We start from the raw sequence: 27,444 nt of genomic DNA, 5'->3' as shown, positions 1-27,444 counted from the left end.
ATGTTGCATTCTGAAGAGTTCTAAATGACTAGATATTCTTTTGTTAAGTCGGTGAAATAGTGTCATCTCAATTTGTGTCTAATTATAGTTATAAAACTTACGGTGTTCGTCAGTTCTTGTTACAATAAACGGCGATCTTACACCTTCCCCAATCCTAGTGAATGCTGTCATTGTGATGTTATAATCTCTGTATTCCTCCAAGCCACTAATTTCTGTCTGACGTATTAGAGGACCCCAAACGTACTGACTTTCCCATGATGCAGCAGTGTCGTTTATGTTTTGGTAATACACGCGATACCCGAGAAGGACACCGAGCACGTGACGAACGTTATCGTCAAAGTGCCATTCTACTAACAAGCTCCAAGCACTGGTATTCTGTCCAGATACGTTGAATGGTGATGTTATGGGAACTGGGAACCAAGAAGTAAAGAGGCATTAGCAGTTTCCTTATAATTGCCTCTAATTCATGAACGATGTCTTGAACTATTCTCGAATAAAGCATTTTCGCCATCAAGTGTTCAAATCCAGAGGATTAATGATTATAGTCAACAAAATGACAAAAGACATTGTCAAAGAGACCTGAAACATCTGCATGAATGCTGTTTCAAGTATTTCCCTAGTTACGACATTAATACGTACCGTTAGTAATAAGAAACAAGCCTAAGATGCTTATAGTTAAATTGACTTATTCTTTAAACCAAACATCAACTGTACATTCTTAAACAAAAATGGTTGTTTAGATGCATCTGATGTTTCCTTCTAGAATACATTATACACTTAAGTTATCGTTCAAAAGTACCCTTACCATCCTCTTCTGTCAAGGCGACCACTTCCTCGCTTGACGGACCGTCCCCCTTGATGGTGAAAGCTAGAATAGAGAAGCTGTAGGCGTAGAATTTCAACAGGGAGGAAAACTCGAATTCATATTGACTGGCTGTTGTAGTTTCATTCCTCACACTCAAGGCAGAAGTGTTATCTTTCAGGAACAGGCGATATCCGAGAATGATACCGTGACGACAACATTCAGGGACTGGATCCCAGACAGCTTTTAAAGACGTGGAGCTTGTGTTGAATAACTTTACATCAGCGGGAGCCTGGGAAGGAACTAACCAGAGTGGAACGAATTTTCTCAATAATGCTGATCAGCCAAGAGTCTGTCTATTAATCAAATAAAGTTAACAAGAAAGAAAAGTTGTCGCTCGTCGTAAGGGACAAGCAACCAGCATCATGAAACGTCGTTTAAACAGTGACTAATATGAAAGGCTCTTGTGACCAGTTTGTAATATACAAGGGCTGGCTCGTGCAAGAAAAACTACTTGAATGCATAGGTCCACGCAACGCGTAAATAAAACTGACTGGTTCCTCTTGCCGGATCTCTAATTAAAGAGATTTGGCCCGGAGGAAGGCTACTTTTGTTAGCCGAAATATTGGCCTATAATAAATCAGTCCTTTGCCGTAGTGCCAGCCTTACATTCAGTTTTGGCTCTTGCAAGTTTGCTTATAAAGAGTGTCGAATGTTATTATGAAAGAGTAATACTAACTGTCTTCATCTGTTAATGCGATGACGATGTCAAAAGGTCCTTCACCAAAAAGTGAATATGCTCGAACATATGCGGTGTAACTGGTGAACTTGTTGAGCCCCGTAAATTCCGTGCTATTTTCACCCAGTGAAAATGCCCTGCTAGCAAAATCAACCCAACGATTACCAGTCTCCATTAAAAATATATGATACCCAGCGACTTCACCGTGATGATAAGCTGGTGGAACCACGCCCCAGGTCACGTTAAGGCTGGTGGAACTTGTGTTTGACATTTCAATTGGAACAGGAGGATGTCCTGGGGCTGGAAATAACAACAAATAAATCACTTTATAATTTATTGAACATAAAGCAGAGCAAAAGAACCTGCTGCTCTTTTGACCAGAAGACTCACATATTCAAATCTGAATGTTATCTAGCAGCATAAGTGGAAACATTGTGTTCCAAATATCAATTCGCCAATTTAGGAACGAGTACGGACTGGAGCCAAAACTGGCGTCCCGCAATTGTTTCTGGGATTGTTACTGGGGATGCACTGGTCAGCTATTGGCTAATTTTTTTCCTGTTCCTATTACCAGTCCCGGAAGTCTTTTCGAGAGTTGTTCCAAACCTATACCCTTTTAATAAACCATTTTTTACGAAAACGTCAACTCTTTCGTATACCCACCATTAAAAATGCTACTTCTTAACCTTTTTATTATTCATTCAAAATATTTCCCCGATTCTGATTGGCTAAAAGCACCACATAATCCACCATAAACAGTTTCTGATGACCAAATTTGGAAGAATTTTGTGTTTAACGAGGAAATGACGTCAAAAATGCAGCGTTCGTGCAGGTTAAGGCACCGTTAACCGAGAAGACCTGGGGAAGAGGTTGAGTTGTTTTGGTTGTGAACTTGAAAAATGGCGGATATTTCACTCGTTTCAAGAGTAAGAACTAGGCGAAAAAATAACTAAAAACATGGCAAGAACAGCAAGAAGATAACTCGAAGGGCGACATCTGCTATTTGGAGAATATTTGCGGAGCTGGACAAGCCTAAACTTGCACTATCGAAGATGAACTTAACATCGATGGATCGATGGAGGTAAGCATGTTTTAGCCATGTTTTTAAACTAGGAATTATTTTGACTGAATAATAAAACAATTATTGAATTCGGCTTTCGTATCATATGAAGAATTATGGAGATCTCGGCCAATAACACCCTCCTCGACCTCCATAATTCTTCATAAGATACTCAGCCTCAATCATTAATTGTTAAATATAATTCAACTCGTGAAATCACTGCCTTTTCACTAATCTAAGGCCTGAAAAATCTATACTTTCGGGGCGGAGCCACCGTGTGTTGGTCATTAGAGAAAGTACCCATCCAGGCTATTTTCATCATTTTCGCTTTACATATTTAGCCACTAACCTGTGCCCAAAGTTCGCAACGAAACATTTGCACTTATGTTACCATATCCTTTACTTGTCTTTGCAGCGACGGAAAACGTGTAAAACCTGTAGATATTTAGTTCTGTTATCTGTGCTTCCCTCTCATCAGCTCCAACTTCGTGAACTTTTTCAGGAGCAGAATTGTTGCTGGAGAGTTTATAGAAGATCCGGAAGCCCGTCAAAATACCGAGGACGTCGCGCACATTGTTTTCAAAAAACCAAGACAGTTTTATGCTGGTGGTTTCCGGATCGGAGGCCTGGACATTAGTTGGAGCTACAATAGGGACTGCAAACAAGTTTCTGTGTAAGCTAAGGACACTGATGCGCATTCAATATACTATAATTATTCATTTTCTACTTTCTGCAGACATTCCCTTTTAGTGGAGTCAACTTTTTGAGGAAGCAATTATAGACAGTAACGAAAGAAGAGCGATTATTACGGAGAATGAAGGGTGTTTTTTATCCCGCCCTCTCTTATGACTTATTTGAAGACGGTGATGTTGTTATTTAATTGGTAGTGCGATAAACTTCTTTTGTCAATTCAAGTTTCTGCCATTTTCGGAGACTCAGGGGCAGCTAATTCGCTGCAGTAAAATAAACTATAAGAACGGAAGAGCACCAGGACAGAAGAGATTCTCAATACACCATATCTTATTGGCCAAAAATATTTACTGACCAATCAGAGGAGGGGATTTGAAATGCTTCTGGAACTGGTTTGGTAAGAATAAGTTCCACAGGGTCTCCTTTTCTTATTTTTCCTGGAATACTTTGTCCTGATTGGCTGCCCTGGCTCTCTGAGAATATGTGTTTGTCAGCCACGTCTAAAATAGCTGTGATACGCCGGAGATTAACTAAATGTGCATATGTAACAGATCCTAAAAGATCTTGAGTAAAAAAAAAGTGATTGAATACGGAAACAACCAAAAATGACAACTGACAGTGCAAATTCTACAAGTTAATGTGGTTTTCAATAACACGCGAACTCTACTAACGTTTGCGTTCTTTGAAGCCGCCAATCATCTCCTAGAAAACAGAAGTTTAGTTCAACGAGTTTTAAAGTTCATGGTTTGTGATTTGTGTTTGGTGGATTTCGATTTATTTTGTGTCTGCTGTGCCTGAAGTTTCGTTCACTTCGTCGCTTATAACTGTAATTATGATTGACACGAGCGAAAAACGCAGTTGTGAATTTAGCCTTTGAAATTCCGGCAGAGTTCGCGCGGTATTGAAAAGCGCAGTAAGCAGTGGGCCAAGTAAAACTTATACGACGTAAGACATTCTGTTCCCTTATGGTTACATACTCCATTCATCTGTTCGTCCCGTAGCCTCTTGGCTCGGTGTTCCGGGACCATGTCGGGTGAAGGCCCTGATACGCACACCATATAACCAATATATCTTCAGATTAGTGAAGTTAAGCCTTCTCTCAGCGTCAGCTAGGACAGTTATGTTGTGCAATAAATCTGGGGCGTTGCCTTCCACATCACGGAACTGCACTTCGTATGACAGGACAATGCCATGTTGAAAACAATAACGCACTTCACTCCACGTGACCGTCAGACTGTGGTTATTAATATACGTCACATTGATTTCTTCCGGACCCTGACTTGGAACTGAAAGGAAAGTAAATACATAAAAATAAATGTGTCAAGGTTGTATATCTACACACAGGGATCCCACAGTTAGTGTTTGCCTCTAATGTTCGACTCTAGGACGGGGATTTGGGGCCAGGAGACCAGAGGTGTGGGAAGCGGAAGTGAAAAGGTCCGAAAGGATAAGAGCTGGGAGTTCTACAAGTGTTGGAAGCGCGAGAATTTACGTCACAGTGCTTAATATTTGGCAATCGAGAAAGGGTTATAGGGATTGTAAGTTACGGGAGGCGGGACGTTTGGAAAATGAAGAAAAATATAGAAAAACAAACAATAGCACTGGTGAAAGTGTTGACGAATGTTTTTCATTAGAATGGTCACCAAAAAAAATCAGTTAAGAGAGTTAAAAGAATGAACTCCTTTTCAAGTCCTCTTAACTGACTCTGGGGTTAAAAAAGGTTGAACAAAACCACTGCAGCCGAGATACACCCTTACAGAGAAGAAACTTAAGCCAATGACTCGCCTCCGGCACTATCCTTGTAACTCAGTTGTACCTGAATCATTGGTCCGGACAATCTTCTCAGAGGCATGTCCAATTCCTGGTGTTGTTACTCCACTCACTCTAACTTTATACTTTATCCAGCCTGTCAAGTTGGTAACAATGAATGAGGAAACGTTGAGAGACACATATTTGACATGAATCTTCCAGCGCGTACAGTTGGTTCCTTCTCCATGTATTGCGAATGACCTCGGCAGTCCGTTCCATTTGTCCTCAGGGATGCCTTCTTTGTTCCATCTCACAAACAAGGAAGTGCTGTTAATGGTATAGGCTTCTAGAATTCCGGGACCTGCGTACGGCTCTAAAAAAAATAAGTTAACATACTCTAACATCCTAACATTCATAATGTACTAACGTACATAATACATACTAACATACATAACATACTCACATATATAATACATACTAACATACATAAAAATAAGTTCAACATACTCTAACATACTCTAAAACTCGCTAAGAAATTAAATCCGCCTTTACAATGTTTATAATTAAATTCACCGCTCCTAGAATTACATCAATTTGAAAGTAACACCCCGAAAATCTAAAACACAAAGTGTTCATCAATGGTAATTGAAATATGTAACGCACAATCACAAGGGAAAAATCCATGATAACGGCATAAATATTTATGATGCATGAATACCCTCAAGAACTCCACGTGCGCACGAAGCGCGCACAAGTGGAGCCCCATACCTCAGAAAATTTGGTGATCTGTCCATGCGACAAATTTTGGTAATCACGTTACCGTAAGTCCGCCCGTCCGTCCGCACCACAGGGATACCAATGTGAAACTTTCTAGCTAGTGTAAGAGCCTGTAATCTGTGTTAAACGTGATGATAGACATCCATATTATGGTAAATTTTGTTTTGACAGCTGTCAAAACAGGGTATCCGCTGACCAGAGTCGCATGACCACATCACGGGCTCAGCTACGAACTCATCGAAGTCACGTGTTTATCTGAAGTTTTCCTTTGACCAGTTATTAACTTTCAATTGATCGCAGCCTCAAGTTTATGTTTTCAGTCATATGATTCTTCCCTAAAGTTAAGTCTGGATTTGTAGATTTTTTTTGCAATGGTTTACAGTCCTTTGACTGAAGTAAATTTAAAATGCATAAACTGGAGCTTACTTTGAGCTCTGGCTAAATAGATATGTTATCATGATCAGACAGTCTTTCATGCTCAACACCCTTTGCATGATGTTCAATACAGGTTTTCTTTATGGTTATTTGAGCTTTGAAAAAGGAATGCATGGTTACCAAAAACAGATCACTTACTGTCTTCTTTCGTTTGGATTGTCTGTGGGGGCCCTGCTAATCCTCCAGCCTTCAATGCGTACGGAGAAACACGAAAGGTGTAGTTGACGTAAGGCCTCAACTCTTTAAATGTATAAGTTCGACCCCAGCCTCCTCTCTTGTACCTAACTTGCCACCATTGCTCCGCGTCTGTCATTTTGAACAGAATTGCATATCCCATGAAATCAACACTATGGTATAGTCCTGGAATATTGTTGAAAGTAATTGCTATGGTGGTGGGCTCTACAGAAAAATCCTCTATAGTGATTTGAAGTCCACTGCAATAAACTACGAGAAAAAATATACCATTTAAGGTACAAAAATAAAGATAAAGTTAAAGATACTAAAGATATTATAAATTAATATTAACGATCGTGCATCTTGATCGCGATGTTTTGATTCGTACTGCTGGTAATGGCGTCGATTAACTGAACAGGACTATTGGTCACACCGTGATCGATTGAGATTCGTGATGCACCTATCACAAGTAATCAATCTATGGTCCCTCACGGGGACCACTAAGTGATTACTTAGTGGCAACCATATATTGGAAAAGGTTACGCCTACTCCACAGGGATTACTATTGTTACATCAGAGTACCACCTAAACCATTACGCTCCCCTTCTAAGTTACTTACACGCATCGTCGGCTGAGCAATCTGTTATGTTTACATTACTTCCCAAAAAACCATTCCTTTCTAAACTGTCCTGTAAAATTAAGGCATCTTTCCAGGTTGTCTTTTCTGAGAATTTAATCCTCACATCGGCCTGTACAGTACCCTGGGAATCAGGATTGTCCCTAGACAGATTAAAAGACACTCGCTCACGTTGTCTCCTTATTTAGTATGTTATTTACACCACTGAACATAGAAAGATCTTAACAAAGTTCTGGTAAGATAAAACAACCGGTTCTAGGAAAAATGGCTTTATAGTAATCCCTTCGAGAGTGAATTGATTATCAATGAAAATTTTCAGTTACAGAAAATAAAAATATACAGGGACATTACACTTGTTTTCTATCGTTAAATTTGAAATATCCCGTTTAAAACGAGTAAAAAAGCTTAGTAACATGTGTGTACAAACCTGTTACTTATTTTATGTTATGATACTAACAGAAAATACAAAGCCTTGAGCACCATATTGTTCACTTTTGAGTTTGTTGAAAACCTCTAACGATTCAATCAAACGACTTGTGAACTAGTTAAAATTTATTTGAAAATCCGAAAACTCAATGGTACGTTGCAAACTCATATGACCTCTTGGAATGAAGAAACAGGTAGTGTCCTAAAACCCCTAACTGGATGTTTTTTTTTTAACTCACCTAAAGTAATCTACGTCTATTTCACTCGGTTGGTTGCTGCTACTGCTATCAGCATAAATTATTTGAATCTGAAAAAAAAAAGAAAGTTGTCTTATGCTACAATTAAACTAAAATGTTGTATAGATACAGTTTCATACTCATACTGCTTCAAAATTACTAGACTGCGAGCAGTCTCTCCTTTTCTTCAGATTTAGTAAGGAGAGTGCACGCGCGTGCGAGCGTCGAGCGGTGAAGCCGCAAGACGCGCGAAACGAGGGCGGCAGCTCTCCCGTCTCCCGCCTTCCATCACGCTAGTGATCACTTTCATGTCTCGTGTATTTCGCTCGTCGGACTAAGAAAAAAGAGAGACTGCTCATAGTCTATCAAACAAATCTTTGCAACAAATCTTTGTCATTGACGATGTGTCATTACCTGATTGATGAACTCGTCTCTTAAGTTTTGGAATTCCACTGACCCGTTGTCACTCAGGTTTGTATGCCATGCTACGTCCAAAAGATTAAGTTCTAGTGAGAGCGTGGTTGAGCCGCCATGATCTGCAAATTGAGTAAAATATTTTCTATTAAAATTCTCTCGGCAATTAAGCAACAAGCCAAAAGCGATGCCAGAATAGTGTACTTTAGATGGTAAACAAAAGGTGCCTGATTACGGCAGTAGTCCCTGCAGTAGTCGGCCTTGTCACCATCGTAGTCTCTTTCTCAACATGTATTACTCCTTTTAGACGGTAAAAGTTTTTAGTAAAGCGAATCGTGTGTTGTTGGTTTTGTTGTTGTTATATGTTTCTTAGTCTTTTGTTCAGTGAAAAACATTGTAACATGGTCAGCATTGTGATAAGATCTTCTAATGCTTTTATCTCGTCCAATAATAGACTTCAAAAAGTTCTTTGTGGTGGTTTTGTTTTGTCGCTCGAGTCGCTCGCGACCTTACTTATAGACTTGCTAAAAAATTTTTCCCCGAATAACTAAATTAAAGAGTGGGAATTATGGGGGCAAGTCTACTCCAGTTGGCATACGAGTAACGTTAAACAAGGGAAAAAGGTAAGAGACTTCCTTACCTGTGATATAATTCCAGGGTTCGACGAAAGCAGGTATATCTGTAAACCACAGGGCCAAATCGTCGTAGTAAACAGTCGGGGAAAACTCGTTCCCAAGGCTGTATATCTTCTTTGTATTAAGGGGCCTGGTTACAGCTCCGCATTTGCCGTGGCCAACACTGGTTGTTCCCCCTTCTAGAAACACACTAAGGTTTCTGTGGTTTTCCCACTTAACATGGATATGCGTCCAGGAGTTTAAAGCTAAACCTATGAGAGACAGAAAAGAGCGAGACCGCGGAAAACGTCTTACTTAAACGAAAACTTATCCTAACAGCGAGCCAATCAATTACAGTCGGTACATATACCTTGCGCTTAACAGTTAATCCATTTTCTTTCGATGAGTTTGAATAAAATGATCTCGTGCTGCCGGCAGGGTTCTCGTCTGTGATTCGCAGTTTAACCAACAACGTTTTTGACCATTTTTCTTGTTGTTGTTGTTGTTGTTGTTGTTTTGTTTTTTAATGACAGTACTAAGAGCCAGAAAACTGTTTAATTCACCTAAAGCAGCCGGGTACTCACCTCTGTAGAATCTAGTTTAATAAATTTTATCATAGCCCAGTGACGGTCTTTCATTTTCTCAATAAGAGAAAACACACATGTCTTGCTAGAATAAAACTTTTTCGACTAATATAAACAATTACACTACTACTATACTTACCAAACGTTCTAAAACAATAATCACTACTCCCAAAAACAGTCACGTTAACAGCCTTATGCTTTGTGCTCTCGTTGTAGTAGATCGAAATTCCTTGGTTCGGTTTTATGCCATCGTTGTTGCCAAAGAACATCTGGAAGCCGTCGACACTGTCCGATCCCCTTGGTCGGTATTTAATAAACATTGTTATTGAAAAACCGGTGGGGCAATCTGATGGATCGAAGAGACAAGAGGATTCAGTCACCTCAAAAAGATCAACTGACGTCGTGTCTGTCAAATAGAGAGACTTGCTTGTTGGAGAGTCTTTCGATTCTGGCAATCCGTGCAGAGTGATTTCGGTCCCAGTCCTCTGATCAGCAATCTGCGGTATTTGCGATTGATCAAAGCTCCAGTAATGGTCAGCATCGTTATACAAAATACAGCCTATGTCTCCTAAATTGCAACAAAAAAAAAAGGCGAGAAAAGTTAAGCTATAAAGGAGCCAAGACGACTAGACGAGCCAACTTTTTTTTCCCATGTAAACAGTTCGCCACGTGTTGTGAAGAAATGAATGAAACGTAGGCTGGCGGGCCGCCAAGGAAATCAAGGGAAGCTCCGGTAGCTGGATGACCCTTCAAACTGGGATAACTTTTCTCCATGTAAATGGGGTATGTGTCAATTGATCGTACACATCGTTGGTCGGTTATCTTACTGAACAGATATCAAACAAACTAGTTCTTTAAATCGCGTATACAGATTAAAATGGCTAAGGTAAATGCAGAAAAGGTTTTTCCCCTCAAGATGATATTGAGTAATTCTTTCTTGGCTTCGACAAGCAAACTCACACCCACAGGTTTTGCAATTTTAAAAAAAATATCTCTCTCACTTTTCTATGAAACACCCTTTCGAAGGTAACGGCGGGGACGGGTGTAGGTTTGTAAGGATCTACCGTGACTATTTCTTTACGACAGTCTATATTTATCATTCTAGGTCTCGTATAGTATTTTATCAAGAACTACATTCATTTCAAGGACTTCTAGAAAGGTAGATGAAAGAAAGCAGAAAAGCTATCAAAATTTTCTTTTCTTGCCTGTGACTGAAAAGTTGAAGCAATCTTACCTTTCCCTTGCTCTTCTGTCGCGGCAGACACTTGCTCGCTTGAAGGACCCTCGCCTTTTCTAGTAAAAGCTAAAACAGATAAACTGTAGGCGTAGCCTTTCAACAGAGCTGAAAATTCAAATTCATATTCTCCGCCAATGTCAAAGCCTCCTGTCTCATTCCTTACAATTGCCTCAGAGGTGTTGTCCTTTAAGGTCAGGCGAAATTCTATGATACCGTGACGGCAACATTCATGGACTGGGCCCCAGACAGCCTTCAGTGAGGTACAGCTTGTTTTGAAGAGTTGCAAATTGACAGGAGCCTGGGAAGGAGCTGATAAAAGATGAAAATTATTATTACAGATGTTGTATCTTACTTATTTGTTCATCTTTTAGCGATAGCGATGCTGATGCCGCCGAAAGGCAAACTGATCAGTGTGTATTACATGAATATCGACTCCTGCTCTTTACATCCACACAAAGATAAGTAGTTTCAAGTCAGGAATAAGAATTATTTTGCACAGTTTTTAGCTGTTCATCTCCGACTTTGAGAAATTGTCAACTTCAATCTGACTTTTGCCGTTTGCCGAAAGGACAATTCCCAATCTCTCCAATATTCACTCCAGCGACCTGCCTAATATTAAAAGCTAACCAAAGGTATATCAAATTTAACGTTACTGCGAAGGAATTCGAAAGAAAACGGAGAATGAGTGCATTAATTTTCAAGTAAAAATTAAATGCTCCTATGCAGTTTGGATGTAACTGTTGTTTCCTTATCGGTAAATTAGTACAGAGGATATGGAATATTCCTTTAATAATTACATTGCTTTTCTTTAGTTTTAGTTTATGTATGGTTAATTCTTGAGTCCACTTACCCTCTTCTTCTGTCATGGCGACCACCTCCTGGCTTAAATTACCGTCGCCCTTACTGGTGAAAGCTAGAATAGAGAAGTTGTAGGGGTAGCCTTTTAATAGCGACGAAAATTCAAATTCATATTGACCGCCTGCAATGGTTTCATTCCCCGCAATTTCCCCAGTCTTATTTTTCAAGAACAGGCGATATCCGAGAATGATACCGTGGCGACAACAATCGGGGACTGGGCCCCAGACAGCCTTCAAAGAAGTGGAGCTTGTGTTGAAGAGCTGCACATCCGCGGGAGCCTGGGACGGAACTAAAAAGGAAAGAAAAGGATTTTTAAAATCAGTTATAATTTTCGCTTCTCAAACTACCTCTGTTGCATTATTGCTTACTTAACTGGACTTTGATGGGAACAAAAAAATTAATATAATAAGCATCTACCTTAAACGTGTTTCAAAGTCTCCCCTGTGGTACTTGATAGGTATCTTGTTACCTTGTTAGTTCCAGGTTAACCTGCAATTCTCCTACTTCCCTTGTAATCTCTATAACACTCCTGTCTTTCAGGGTGAAACAGTTGTTCTCTGTTTTCGTGCTTTTATATCTTTCTGTCATAGCTCAATTATAAACAAACAATAATAACGTATTATCTAGCATATTTCTCAATAATTACGATCCTTTTTTCCATTTTAAGGTGTGTAACTTTAAGAACCCTTACCATCTTCCTCTGTCATGGCGACCACCTCCTCGCTAGACGGACCCATCCCCATGCTGGTAAAAGCCAAAACAGAGACTCTGTAGGAGTAACTTTTCAACAGCCCCGAAAATTCCAATTCATATTGGCCTCCTGATACGTTTTCATTATGCGCAATTTCCGAGGTCGCATTTGTTTTTAAGGTCAGGTGATATCCCTGAATGACACCGTGACGACAGCATTCGGGGACTGGGCCCCAAACGGCCTTTAAAGAGGTGGAGCTTGTGTTGAAGAGCTGAACATCAGTGGGAGCCTGGGACGGAACTAAAAGGAGCGAAAAGGATTTTTATTCGCGTCATATACTACTACCTTTGTAGGAATTTTTGCTAACTTAACTTTTCAGTAATTAACAAAAACTACAAAGTAAAACTGACCAACAGTTGGTTTGTGAAATTTGTTACATACTGTTTGGCGAAACATTTATGTTTAGATAGAAAGGGTTGTAGAGAAGGTCACAAACCGTTTTTTATCCAGTATACTACAGCACATCACTCTGGTACCTAACCAATAGGTTGACGGTATTTCTTTAGATAAGATAGAGGTTTACAAGGACGTATTTTAGTAACGCTGAAACCAGGTTGCCTCACTTAAATTAGTTACGCAGGGGGGTCTCTCGGCTAAGAAGCAAGTACACTTTAACAAAGGTAGGGTCCATTGGTTATGACTCGTTTAATGGACACGAAGTAATCGGTCCAAGTTTTCAGATTTCTTACTAGTCCCTCCAAGCTGTAATGACTGCCTGTAAATAGCGTATTACCAAAAAATTTTCTCTTTTATGATATCTTAAAAGGTTCCCTCACCGCCTTCTGCCGTTGCGTTAACTTGTATGGGTCCTGCTAATCCTCCGGCCTTGAACGAGTACGGAGCGACACGAATAGAGTAGTTTGTATATGGCGCCAAGTTTGAGATTGTCTGATGTCGATACCATCCACCTCTTTTGTCAATTTCTTGCCACCATTCGTCGTTGTCCGTTTGTTTGTACAGTACTTTATATCCCATTAAATCGGGGCTATCGTCTACTCCTAGAACATGGTTGAACTCTATTCCTATTGAGTTAGAGGTTGATGAAATACCTTTTGTAATGACTGCAAGCCCCCTGCAAAAAACTGGAAAAAAACGGATGAAAATTATTCTTCGTTTACAATCACGTGACAAGGCGGCCATGTTAGGTCAAAAAACTATACAGTTTTTTTCTTCACAGAATTCGCATGAAAAGAAAAGTTCCTTTCCCAGAAGGGGGAAACGCTTTTGGTTTTGCCAATCAGCATGACCACGGCGACTTCAATTGTTTCAGACTTGCCCCAATCCTCTGTTTCAAAGCGAGGCTAATTGCGAAGCTATTGATATGAAAATGATTATTTATTCTCATGCAAATAAAATTTTGCACGTAGCAAGGTTTGCACGTAGCCTCGTTTTGAAAGTGAGGGTTTTTGGAACTCGGAAATGGTCTATTGTATAGTAATAATGAGTTTTACCGCGTATAAGAAATTACATTGTTGTTAACAATGTTGTTACACGTTGCATGGATTGTATACATCATAGGAATCTTTGTTTGCTACTTACATCCATCGTCGGCTGAGCAATTTGTTATACTGGCATAACTTTCCAGAAACCTGCTTCTTTCTAAACTGTCCTGCAAAATTAAGGTGTCGTTCCAGGTTGTCTTGCCAGAGAATGTTATCTTCACATCAGCCCGTACTTTTCCTTGAAGACCAGCATCACTTCTAGAAAGATTGAAAACCACTCTATTATGTAACATATCAAACATCAGACACTGCTTCAGTGACATCAACCCCGTTCCTAGAGTCCCCTCCTACTCGTCCCCCCCGGGAGCGAGAGGGGGACGAGAGTAGAATAGTACCCTGGGAACGAGCCTGCAGTTACATCCGATATCTAGCCACTCAGAAGAAGCTTGGAAACACGAGACGCATAATTGGTATTTTAAAAATAATAATAATAATTAAAATTACTTACCTAAATTGATCAACGTCTATTTCACTGGGCTGGTTGTTGCTCCTGCTACTGTTATAAATTGTTTGAATCTGAAATAATGAAAAAACCCAAGATGCATGGACAACTAACGGAGTCAAGGAAGTAGCCAAATATATGATGGAGTCAACGATCAGGCAAAAAAAACAACAACAACAACAAAATAACGTGGCCTTGATAACAGCCATCAGTTTGGTTTCCCTGCTATTCTTCTCCATACTGATTAACACGAAACATGTAGGTCTACTTTAGGGAGGGGCCGCCCAGTTGGGAGGTGCTCTCCAACTCGTCATCTTTTCTATTTTTAGTATTTTTAATTTCAGGTGTTAAAAGACTGGGTAAAGCAATGAGATCGTTGGGGATTCTGGGAAGGACGAAAGCGTAGTAGGATGTTCCCCCATTTTTACCCTGACGTCACTTGATGGGACAAGTCCTGGTAGATTTTGTCATGGTTGGACACTGAGAAAGACTATGAAGTCCTCTTAGGGGTTAATATTCCTGAACCGACCCAATTTTTCTTGCCAAATACATTTTGTTTTACTTCCGCAAGTTTTGTGTTTCCGCCCTCGCCAAATTTCTCCAGTATGATAACTTTTAAGGCCATTGTTTCAAATGATTCGTAAAATTCATTTTCCTTCCGTTCCCCTTATACTTACCTGGACGATAAAATCATTTCTTAAGTCTTGAAACTGCTGTGACTCGTTAGTACTTAGATCTACATGCCAAGCTTTATCCCAAAGTGTAATCTCTAATAAGAGTGTGGTGGAGCCGCCAAAATCTGCCAAAGAGGTAAACTATCATTCAATCGACACTACCATGGTAATGAAGCAGCCAGCAAAAACTAACGCTAGGATAATTGGCCATGGTGTAACCATGTGGGAAACTGGGTACAATAAGCGGCCAAAAAGCTTCTTGGGATCGTTTGGAGGGACCGAATAAAGGTCAACGTACATGGCGCACTACAACTCCTGCCTGTTTCAAAGTGGAATGAATCTTCAGAAATGCAACTAATCTTCACTATTACAGAATTCCAAAGGACTTTGATGCAACAGGTATGCCTTCTTCAGTCAGAAAAATTTTTATCGTGCTTTTGACTGATGACTTACTGCTGTCCGCAAAACGATGGCTGTCTGCTGTTCATTCAAACGATCCGTAGAGCCTTTGCGGTCATAAGCCGTACCAGTTCTGTGCTCATTCAGAACATGGCCAATGAAAGGACCGGTGTCTCGGCACTAATCAGTGATACCATATAATCAAATCAAATCGATCAAAACTTTTATTTATACACGATGACATTTAAAGCTTGGTAGCTTGAGGGGTCGTGTAGAGAATATATAATTAGACAATTGTATTAACTAAAATAACTTTAAAAACGCTAGATTAAAACATTAAAGAAATATAAATAAATAAATAAATTCTTAAAATACTTTTCAATTAACTCTTTCTAACAATTTCACAGATGTTTCGACAGAGAAACGATTAAAAATATCTCCAACTTCTTACTTTACAGGTTACACCGCCCGACCGAGCGACAGTCCGTCCGCACCACAGGCATACGAATGTAAAATGACTCAATCAACAGGTATAGCAAACCAAATGCAACTCGAGATTATTTTGGCGGGAAATCGCATAGCTACCCGAGTATTGTGAAGCAGAGGTAACTAAAGAGTCAATAAAGACGAAAAAGGAAAGCGGAAATTGTTTCTGTATCCGTGTTGTCTGAAGTATTAGGCTTAGATTAATTGCCATGTCCACAAATTTGGAATATAAAAAAGAGAAAGACAGAGAAAAAGAGAAAGTAGGCGATAGGCCAGCGAAGCTCAACGAGAAAACTGAGAGCGACGGAGAGCTAGAGCGAGAGATAAAAGCAAAGGATAAATTTTTTTGGAGAGAACAACTTGACAATCTTGTAGCGGCGGTGAGAAAATGAGAAATGCTACCGGCCACCCTGGCTAAATCTACATATTACTTCCTCTAAATGCATTTATACCGTCCGGTCGTAGATGAAACACAGTTCTCCTTACCTATAATATGATTCCAAGGCTCAATGAACGGAGATTTGTTTGTAAACCACAGTGCTAAATTGTCCAGGTAAACAATCGGAAAAAACACTTTTCCGAGGCTATATATTCTTGCTGTAGAAAGAGGCGTAACTATGTTCCCGCAGATTACACTGGCGATAGAATTAGTTTCCCCTTCTAAGAAGACATTCAAGTCTCCAGTGTTTTGCCACTTAACGTGGAGATGCGTCCAGGACCCCTTAACTAATTCTGTGAAGCAAAGGAAAAAGTATATGAGATAATATAGCGTATCCATGGTAATTGCCATATTTCACCCCTTGAAAAGCAAGGCTATGTATCTGCCTTAGTCGTTTGATATTAAGCATTATCTACACAGTTGTACTTACCAAATGTCCCGTAACAATAATTGCTGCTTCCAAAAACTGTAACGTTTACATTCTTTGATGTTTCGTCGTAGTAGATGGAAATTCCTTGATTCAACTGTATCCCTTCCCTGTTGCCAAAGAACATTTGGGTACCGTTGACGCTGTAGGATCCCCTTGGTCGGTATTTAATAAACATAGTAATTGAAAAACCGGTAACGCAGTTTGATGGATCGAAGAGGCAAGAAGATTCAGTAACCTCCAAAAGATCTAATGAAGAAGTCCCTGATAAATAGAGGGCGTTGTTTGTTGGAGAGTCTTTCAGTTCTGGTGATCCGTGTGAGGTAACTCCCGTCCCAGTCCTCTGATCAGCAATCTGCGACACTTGTGATTGATCAAAGTTCCAGTAATGTTCAGCCGCGCTATAAAGACCGCTTATGTCTTCTACATAGCAGAGAAAACAAAGTCATTCAGTACGTAGTTTGCTTGTTCAAATTTATCTTCGAGTGTGGAGAAATATTCCAACACGTGAAGAGAAATTTCGTGTCTTCGTGCGGCCATTTAAAGTTCTGTTTATTATATTAACACCAATGAAATGCCCAACTATTCCACTTTTGAACAATTTTTTTGCTGCAAAAGGCGCGAATCATTATGTAACCATGGCAACGGTGATCTTTACACATGTGATTCGTGCTGTGAGTTTATCGTAAACATTTCGAGTGCGACAACTTTGTATTAACCAGATTAATCATTTAAATAAATACTGTGACATTTTGGCGTACACACGTTTCAAAAATGAATGGTTTGCTCTGCTGTTACGTAATATAAAACTGTAACACGTTTTATCCGAGTTTCTGATGTTACTGTTAAGTATGGAATCAAAAGTGTTTTTAAACCTCCCTTTGTGCGTATTTGGATGAAACTGTGACAGTTAAGTGATGGCAATTTATAAAACATTCCTGTAGCGCTTGATTAATACTCTGAAAGATAAGAAAGTTCCAGCTTGCAGAAAAATCCCACAGAGAAGAAGCATTAGACTATATATATATATGCGAAAAGGGAAATTCGACTGTCCGCGAACAGTCCGCGCACAAATGTCGTTTCCATAAAGTCTTATTGATCTTATCCGGCAATCGCTCTTCGAAACCAGATTACAATCTGCTCTAATATATAAGGCATAATCAATAACAAAATTCGTACCTGAAGTGCTTGACGCATAAAATAAGAAAATGTTCTGAAAAGAAATGAAAGAAGATTGATGAAACGGCCTAAATAGCACAATTACAACAAATTGATTGTAAAGCGTTAGTGGGAGATTAAAAACTTAATGTTTCTTACCAAAACAATCATCCATGATGTTAAATTCATAAATTTTCTCCTATTTGCCATTCTTTTATGGGCAATATTCATAGCAGCTTTCTTAACTCGAGTGTCTCTTTCCAAAGAGTACAAGGCAAGCATGAGAGCCGAAAGTTTCTTGTAAATTTTGCAGCTGTGTCCACTTTCATGTCGTTTCTCTTTCTTACGACGAGATTACAGTTTTGCACACTGAATTAAACTCAAAATTTCATTTGTGGCGTGCTTCTTACAAATTAATCGAGGATTCAAACACTCCTGGTAATGATGCAGGACGGAAAATTAACTCACTTGTTAAATACAAATGCATGTTAAAAGCTTGACCGATACCCCGCTGTATTCGAGGCAGGTGTTGTATATAAATACCTGGAAAATCTTTGATTCAAAATGACGTTTAATCACAAATTTTTTTGCCTTGCGATTATTTCCCCAACACTTCTGAATGTTATGATCAAGCTAAATTTCCCAGTAAAGTATACTCGATCACTTAACGCAATCTAAACGCAATCTAATCTAATCTGTTTAACTGTGATATGAGTACTTATGGTTTCACTGAAAGAATCTTAGGGGGAAGTAATGCAAACACCCTATGTCTTTTTTGAGAGTTTTGTCTCCCGCTAAAATGTCGTAATTGTGTTCATGTTGATAGATAAACACTAACATGTGTATTTCGTGATTCGATTTGGTCGCCCTGGTAACAATTTATCTGATTTATTGCAGGCATTATCTAAAACGACAAACAAACCAAAGTATCTACCAGAAGATGAGTTAAATCGACACAAAAAGAGTTTTGAAAATATATATTGACAAGGAAACACGAAATTAATTAACCAGAAAAAATACCCTGTCACACACATGAACACAAACACAAACGTGCCATTGTTATTCGCTAAAAGGTCCTATGTTTTGGGGAAGATCAGTTTTTGGAGGAAATTTCAGTACTACATGGAATGGTTTAAAGAAAGAATAATTGATCTTATCAGCAGTAATAGCTCGAACAAATGGGCTAAGTAAGAGCAAGAACAAATAGGCTCATTCAAAAGCCCTTGTTTTTTCTTTCAAAGTGCTGATGCTCTCGCATTTTATTTATAAATCAGCGCATGAAGAATTTCTTAAACAGTGATATCAACCTGAAATTTAATTTTTGCGTTCAAGTCGACATTCTGATGGAGTAATTAATGAACACCATGGCGGCGCAACTGAGGAGGCCTGGTCTCAAGGCCCTCTCTTCACAAGCCTCTCACTATACAGAGGATTTTGGGAAAAAACAAATGGAATATTTCGGTACAAATACCATTTTCATCTTTAACGCCAATCCACGTGTAATATCGTAAGTCTGAAGTCGCGTTGTATCTTTACCTACATGTACACTTATACAACCTATCCATCCGAGTAGCGAACCTCTGGGGTGTGGCAGAAAAATAAAACACAGCATAGATAACAAAAACAACAACAATAATAATACTAATACTACTAATAATAATAATAATAATAATAATAATACCCTCTGTCTATTCTGTCTAAAGATCGATCAGCTGAAAATAGAGAATCAACTGGTATATAAACAGGTAATTAGCAGTATAGACTATCAAAAATACAAGTGTAAAACATCTGAAAGTTGATTTTACTATCCAACTAAAGAGTCAAAGTAGCCTAATAAATACGAATATATATATGTTATACAAGATATAAGAAAATGCACGGCAAAGGTAAGGACAAGTACAGACATTTCTTTTGTTTTAATCACAAGAAATACTTCATTTTATTCCTACAAATTGTTTTTAGACTACTTAATTCTCTTAACTTTTTTCGGTACATTTAGACCATTCGAGTCAGATACCACAGTCTCGCTGTATAATATTTCATGTTTTTGGAAAGCAACGTAACGACGACACCAGACACTTACTCAGTTTTCTCGCTAGTTATTAGTTTCCTGTCTGTTGTGTAGTAAAGTTGAAACAGTCTAGTAGTCAGGGTTTCCATAGCGACCTACTTAAGACAATCTTTTGTATTGTCACAATAGCAGAGTTTAATTCATCAACACTATGTAAAGTGACTGATTACTGCGATATACAGTACTCAGTACAGTTATACATCAGTTTTATCTAAAGACGGTAAGATTGAAGGAACTACAACAGATTGGCAAGCACTTGACATTAACGTGTCAAATTTGCATTAAAGTGAAAATCGCGCTTGTTATTCACAACAGGTAAGCAACAATCATGATTATTGATTGGTCCTTGGGGCCGGATTTCATGACCGGCTCTTGATTTCATTTCGAACACAACTTTTCTTTGGTAGCAAAGGTGACTTCGTTAGATTTTTCTACTATATGAGAGTAGCGTATTATGTAATCTGCAGTAATTAAGACATCCTGTACGACTAAACCAACTACAAACCTTATGCAATAGCGTGATCGTCAATAAATAAATTTTCAGCCGTGCCTTACTTGCAGACACAACACTAAGCATCAGGTGCCCGCGCCGCGTTTCACGGTTTTTGCCACTTGTATTCGAGTCGTTTCTACTTGGACCCAAAAGGAAAAGTAGTTAGCTCAAGCGCGAATCACAAGAAAAGAAAGAGAGTCGGAAGAAAAGTTTTTGCATTGGTTCAATTTTCTTAGGTAGTGAAGCCCGGTCTCACTGGACATTTTACGTTTGCGGTAATCGCATATGCGGTATGCACGTGTGAATGTTTCATCTTTGAAGCTCTAAATATCATCATTCTGTGAACATGCATTTGTTAAAAATGGTGGATTATAGTCAACTTAGCCTTGCAGTCAAAAACACTGCCTTACTTTTTTGTCGGATAAGCGCATTCATCCATGGCAACTCCACAAAAGACATATCTCTTGAGTTTTTAGAACAATATATATAATTGTTAACAATTTAGATGATCTCAGACTCTCCGAGTTTCTAGGCAGATACGTGGTGAACTTTTACATTGATTTTGAGTTTTTTTCCTTTTTTTTACTAAGTTAAAATTCAGGATATACCCTGATAAAAATAACAGGCTTAATTTATTCGCATATTTAACTTTTCCTGTAATTGTGGAATTGAAATTGAATAGGCCTTTGGCACCATACTATGAAGTGAGTACAATTATGTCTTACGCTTTTGTTTGATAAAATCCTTGTTTATTCCCTTTCAAAAATAAGTTCCGCAACCAAATTTTGGCTGAATTAACTAGCAAAACTTCTCAGGAAAGCAATCGACGTGAGCGCGATGTAATCAAACCCACGACTGAAGATTGAATACTTGCACCTCATTATGAATTTTTATCACAATTTAGAAAACAAACATATTGCGTGTTATAAAGATACGTCATCCTTTTCAGATTTCTTTAGCGTAAAAGAAGCCGAAACCCAAATCCAATTTTTTTTTTTTTTTAAATCATCCATCAATTTAAATGACGGCATGGAAATTTGACACCGTGAAAATTAAGGCTCGTGAGGCTCGATGCGTCAGTTTTCGCTGACACGAAAAATAGGATTGGAGTGGACGTGACCTTAGCCTGGTTTACATCAACACTTGTTATCAAACGAAGCCTCTGATCCAGTCTTTTAACCTAGTAAGCGTTGCAAGAATCGATTGCTTATCAAAGGCAGAGCAAGTCACAAACAATATTCTTACTAGCTTGTAACACCGTAGTTCCACATAGATTCAGGGGCCGGTCGCCACGAGCAAATTCAGTCGTCATGTACGTTTTAGGCTCTGTTCATACCATACTAGATAGATTTTCGTATCGGCACGATATGCTATTCAGATTCAGAAATCGCCCCGAAATCACCCTAACATTTTTTAGCTAAGCTAACATATGAGGGTAACCTCCGGAATTTACACTCAGGCCACCTTGGTGAGAGGCGAGTACTGTCACGAATGTGCCAGCCTTACTCCCTTTACGATGTTACCGTAATTAACTTTTGAATCTTATTCAGCAGAAACATGTCTGCAGCTGGTGTTGAAGCCTGTTTAAAGCGTATACAATCACACAAAGGAGTGGTAGGAACTATAGTGGTTAATGCTGATGGAATACCAATAAAAACGGACCTCGACAATGCTAATACACTGCAGTATGCCTCCGCATGCAGGAACTTAACGATGCTGGCCAGCAACACGGTGCGGGATATGGACCCCCAAAATGAGCTACTTATTGTTAGGGTGTCTTCCAGAAAGAATGAGATGATAATAGCGCCTAAAGAAGGTTATCATTTGATTGTTGTTCAGACCAAAACAGAATGAGGTTACGATGGCTCCAGGATCCTTCATTGCCTCGACAACAGTGTGGTGAAACTTGAGAATCCGAGTGAATTCTTCATCTTGAGTGAAATACTGCTTTAGACTGTACCCAATAAATTAAATCTATAGACGTCATTAACTGTTAAATTAATGGTAGTCAAGGCACGTCTGGTTGACTATTGGCAGCCCTGATGTGCGATTTGATAGAAGAGGATTGTAGTTTAATGGGATTTTATTTTTTGCCTAAAAATTCTTAGTGCAAAAGACGTTGTAGTTTTACATAAAAGTAATGCTTCGTTGAATACTTTGGATGCTTTCATTACCAGAAATTGCGGACAAAATGTCGTCAGCGATTAAAAACGATACTTCAAAAACAGCCGCCGAAGAGCGTCTTCTGCAGGATTAAGACAAAGGGGAAATACACGATCGGCCAATTTTGCAACTGATAAGGTCAGATTAACTGTCCTAAACTGTATCATCATTTTGGTACAAAATACTGAGGCGCGCGATTAGCTTACCTTCTTCATCTTGCAATGTTTCATGTTTATGTCGGTTTCGTGGGGCAGACCTCGCAAAACAATGTCAGATATTGATACTTTGCAAGGCAAAAATCACTCACATCTCACAGCTTTCCACCGTTAGGCCAAATGTTAAAGAAAACTGCAAAAGTTTTTTCGACTGCTTCCATCACTTCGACCGCCATTATTTGCTGATAACCTGGCCTGTTTTTAAAAAAACCAGGACTGCGAACTGTGGACTGCGGACTGGAGATAAAAGGAAGGGTGCGTAAAGAGTATGTAATTGAAATCACTTTTCCACCCTTACTTTGGCTGATTGTTCGATTAGCTTTGATTTAGAATTGCACATTATTTAACAAGCAAATTGAGACCCGGCAGATAAGCTACACCATTTAATTGAACATTCCCAGTTGTCCACAAAGAAAACTGCCACTGCCCAGCCCAGATACTCACTGTTACCAAGTAGTTGATATTCGGAAATTTTCCTCCTTTTTTTACATACTTTAAACAGAAATTACTTCCTTACTGGCACATCTTGTGGAGGGGGGGGGGGGGGGGGGGGGTCATTATCGTAGAACGTCCAAAATATCATTACACTGACAATTATGGGATTAAGATTGCCCAAGCAGGTGCGTAGCTACCTGTACGCACGGTACGCACGTGCGTACCTGAAGAAGTCGAAGGTAAAAAAAGTGGAACTAAAGTGATATAAAACAAGATCAAGAAAATCAAAAAGCGAATCTTTTTTCTCAAATCTTTTAATTTTGCTCGTTCCTTTTAAATGTATGTATATATTTTCTGAAACATCAGACTTTTTTTTTACAACCGAATGTGTGTTTCCAGAGAAGCGATGTCATTCATTGGTAAACTGAATCTTGAATAATATATATTTAGAAAATTGTGCGTACCTCTGGCAATATCCTGGCTACGCCCCTTCCAAGGATCCCCTAAGATGGCTCTTTAGTGTCAAGGCCTATCAAACATATGACTGCACATGATAGCAGCAGCAATGGACCAACAGAATGAACTAACTATATACATTACACATGTATCTAAAAGATAGCATTCATGTGCACTAGGTTGTTGAAACGTTTGTCCGATTAGAGACCTTGAGATCTGAATGTAGCTTGACAGACCTCTCGTTTGCCAATTCTCTTGATTAATTCGCAGCTGTAGACAGAAGTGTTTGATAGTGAGCCGTTCTCTTCCTCTTGTGTCGTATTCAAAGTGCAATCTCAATGTTTTCAGTAGTGACAGCATTTCACTTGCTAACAAGGTGCATTCTGCCTGTATTTCGCCAGCCTTGCCAGGGGTATATTTTCTTTTTCCGTCGTAATGTTTGCGTTTCTGCCTTTGTAACAATGCCAATATTGGAAAAGGGGAAGAGGATATATCAAGCTTTTCAACGCTTGACGATAATTTCGACTGTATAGGAACAAAATTACAGGATTGACTGCAGTGCTAAGCGAGGGCAACACGAAATACGCAAACCCTAAGATCCACCTGCACTTATCTTCGACAAAAAGTTGGGCGAAAGTGATCTTCAAAATTAAGTAAACACAAAAAAGAAAAAAACAAGTGAAATACGCTAGGACAATAGATCTGAATATCTTCATGATATTTTTGTGTTGTTGACGTTTTTTTACCGCTGAATGGGTGCTTTCCGCTTGGTGTCCTTCCTTGGGACTTTGTAAAACACGTAGAATACGAGAATACAGGATGGTAATTGTAATTAGAGGTATAACATTAATCATTGTCATGGTAGTTATGTAAAATATCATGATTGAAAAAGGATTCCACGCAAATCTACAGTATGTTTCTTCACCGACCGTCTCAACCTTGTTATAATATAGAGTGGGCGAAATAGTCGATGTCGATATTACCCAAGTTATAAGCAGCAATCCAGCTCTTAGTTTGCCTGTGAGGAGCACGGATTTCAAGGGAAGTACGATGGCGATGAACCTGTCTACAGCAATCAGCACCATACTCAGAATCGATACAGAAGAAGACGACAGCCTTACAAATACTCCTAATTTACATCCAACATCTGCCCAAGGACCTTGAAAAAGACTACCTTTGGTTGTTACAATCTCGTTTACAAGGTACAACGGCCACGTAGCAAGACTTGAAAAAAAGTCAGAAACTGCCATATTGACGTAGTAGTAGTTTGCAGTTGTCCTTAAGCAAGGTGTCTTGTAAACTGAGACAATCACGAGAATGTTGCCAATAAAAGCTGCTAAGGTGATAAGAGCCATGGTTGTTGAGAAAAATATAGAAACAGCGATCGAACAGGACGAGTGACCAGGGTCAGTGACGTCAGAGGTGTTTAGCAACATGGTTACCTTTGGTCGATTTACAGTGGAGAATCACTGAACTGTTATGTTAGCTGTAAAATTAAAATACATCAACAAATAATGAGCAATCTTTTATCAAAATATGAAAGTACTCTATTGGAAAATTTTAATTTATGGGCGAGGTCAAGCAGAAACCAAGCAGCTGGACATTACTTTTATTTGACCTTTTGGGCGACCAACAAACGGCGCATTTTTTTCAAGTCAGGCCGCCCCGAAATAAGAATAAAGTAAATAAAAATTAATAGCAAGTATTCAGAAAAACAAGATAAAGGGAAAATACAATTTTAATAATTTCAAGAAGAATGATTTGAAAGTGTCAACTGCTTTTTCCCAGGCGCATAAAAGACAAACAATATTTTTTCCTATCAGTAAAAGTTTCTTATCATTCTATTAGTGATTTATTTAAAGCAAAGGTGACAAATCGAACTTTCCAACAAAAATGTTTGCTCTCTTCGCATTATTTGTAAACCTTATAATCACCTGGCTTTCCTCATGCTAATACCTTTATGCATCCTTGAACAATACGCGGCAAAGCAGCGCAAGTAAATGTTGAGGTACAGTCAATCCTCCAATTCCAATTTGCTGCATTTTCAGTGTTATTTATAAGGTATTTATTCAGACAAATCATCTTGTTTTAGTATAAATGGCATTTTATACGTTCCCTCATACGCTTAAGTGAGCTTAAGTGTACTAAGACCAAAGGACCAAAGAGACTCAATGCAAAAGTGAAAACTGAATATTTGATCTTTCATAATTGATATGTTTTTATTAGCCCCTAAAGTCACATAAAAGCAATTACGACCCCGATGGCTCACAAGACTCATAAAGAATATTATAAGGGAAGAGTAATAAATAAGAAGATCTAAAGAAACCAAGCAAGGTACACATGTTAATGCAGCTCTCTGTACTGCAATTATGATCACGACGCATAGCAGGTTTAATGTAAGATAGGATATTGAATTAGCATTTAAGATATAATTGCGATGTTGCGGCCAACGAATCCATCGGACAAATTGACACACCAAGTTAGCGGAAAATAAGATAATCCTCGCCTTTTATGAGATCAAATTTTTGGCATTGACCTGTTCCTTCAAGGTAATGTCTACATTAAATACCCTTTACTGTCGCTTGTGTTTATGGACTTTGTTTGAAAAGTGGAGACGGTTTTCAATAAGATGTCAACACGAAGGCGATCTTTAGTCGTCATAAACCGAAACAAAGACAAAGCAAAGAGAAACCAAAAATTGCCCACCTTTTGTGACGATATTGAGCCTCTGAAAAAACTGACAGAGCAACTTGCCAACACCGTGCAAATGGCTTTGCAACGTTGAGCACTTCAGGATATGAAAATAGCAATATTCACCAAACAGGTGTACAGTTTATCTTAAGTACTCTGATTGGCTGGTGAAATGGTCAACGGGGAAAAGGTTAATTACAAACGCCATTTATCTTCAAACTAGCCAATCAGAGAACGTGGAAGGCAGTATTCACCTGCCAGCAAAGTATAGAAAGTATGCGCGAGTTTTCCTCTGTATATTTAAAACAAAAACGGCAAAGTTATGATGCATATAACACAGCAAGCAATTATCCAATCAGATCGAAGTCGCGTGATGCATGTTCCACGTGAAGGTTGATTTCCACTGACGCGTTTTTGGCCACGCACGTTAACGCACGTAAATGTTTATCACGTAAATAAAACAGAGGCAAGATACGTAAATTTCACGCACGTACGCATGTAAAAATTACGGGACAGTGGAAATCAACCCGTTGAGATGAGATGGTTTGTTCAAACAAGAACGTTTTGACGCGTTTTTTAAGTTGAACTTATTTTTGAGGTGGACAAGAGACATCAACCTCATAGTTTGGAAATGAAAACCATATATGAGATGAAGGCAAGAGCGAATAATAATACCTCACGAGGTCAGTGTCGCGTCCATCGCGCCACGACTTTACGGTACATCACCCACAATTTCTCGCAAAGTAAATAAAACAATAAAGGTCTCTTAGATTCTTACAGACCCAAAAATGTTTTCAGAAAGATACGGCAAATTAAAATGGATCAATACTAACAATATTGACCGATTCTTTAAAAGAAAAAAAAATAATAATAAAAAATAAGATTAACGACAACACTTACTTTCCGTGACAGTATAGAAGACGCTAATAGAAACCAACAGATCACTGCTGTGAATTCTAATAAAGCTGGGTAAATATAACTTCCATTTCTTGTCATCACAGGATATGAAAAATTATTTATTACTGTCATCATTAGATGTAAAATTCATTTTTATGTTGTCATTTCCTTTTTGAGCAAGTTATCTATTCAATATGAACAACACCCATTATATTATGGTTTCGAAATATAGTGTCCTAAAATTATGTTTTTGTGGCCTTTTGATTTTTTAATTCAGGCAGGAATACACCTATGATTTAACTTAACATGGACC

At 38.8% G+C, this 27,444-nt stretch overlaps 2 protein-coding genes across 2 annotated transcripts; both read right to left on the bottom strand.

Annotated features, from left to right (window-relative positions):
* Positions 1 to 78: 78 nt before the first annotated feature.
* On the bottom strand, positions 79 to 13,948 carry LOC140943376 (uncharacterized). The gene is made up of 17 exons (XM_073392453.1): positions 13,723 to 13,948; positions 12,960 to 13,265; positions 12,124 to 12,423; positions 11,425 to 11,721; positions 10,572 to 10,883; positions 9,477 to 9,905; positions 8,780 to 9,025; positions 8,140 to 8,261; positions 7,729 to 7,796; positions 7,046 to 7,206; positions 6,391 to 6,696; positions 5,108 to 5,413; positions 4,269 to 4,577; positions 2,951 to 3,256; positions 1,542 to 1,841; positions 806 to 1,105; positions 79 to 410 (listed from the first exon to the last, which is right to left on the bottom strand). Exons 1-17 carry the CDS (start codon positions 13,946 to 13,948, stop codon positions 79 to 81), a joined length of 4,626 nt encoding a protein of 1,541 aa, XP_073248554.1.
* Positions 13,949 to 23,420: 9,472 nt separating this feature from the next.
* LOC140943160 (QRFP-like peptide receptor) lies at positions 23,421 to 25,222 on the bottom strand. Its single transcript, XM_073392219.1, has one exon. The coding sequence runs from the start codon at positions 24,977 to 24,979 to the stop codon at positions 23,912 to 23,914; it is 1,068 nt and encodes a 355-aa protein (XP_073248320.1). The 5' UTR covers positions 24,980 to 25,222; the 3' UTR covers positions 23,421 to 23,911.
* Positions 25,223 to 27,444: the final 2,222 nt, after the last annotated feature.

Source organism: Porites lutea, chromosome 7 (genome assembly GCF_958299795.1).
Source record: "Porites lutea chromosome 7, jaPorLute2.1, whole genome shotgun sequence".
In the NCBI taxonomy this organism is placed as follows: Eukaryota; Metazoa; Cnidaria; class Anthozoa; order Scleractinia; family Poritidae; genus Porites; species Porites lutea.
The sequence above is the reverse complement of the archived record's forward strand: the minus strand, read 5'-3'. Positions and strand labels throughout refer to the sequence as shown.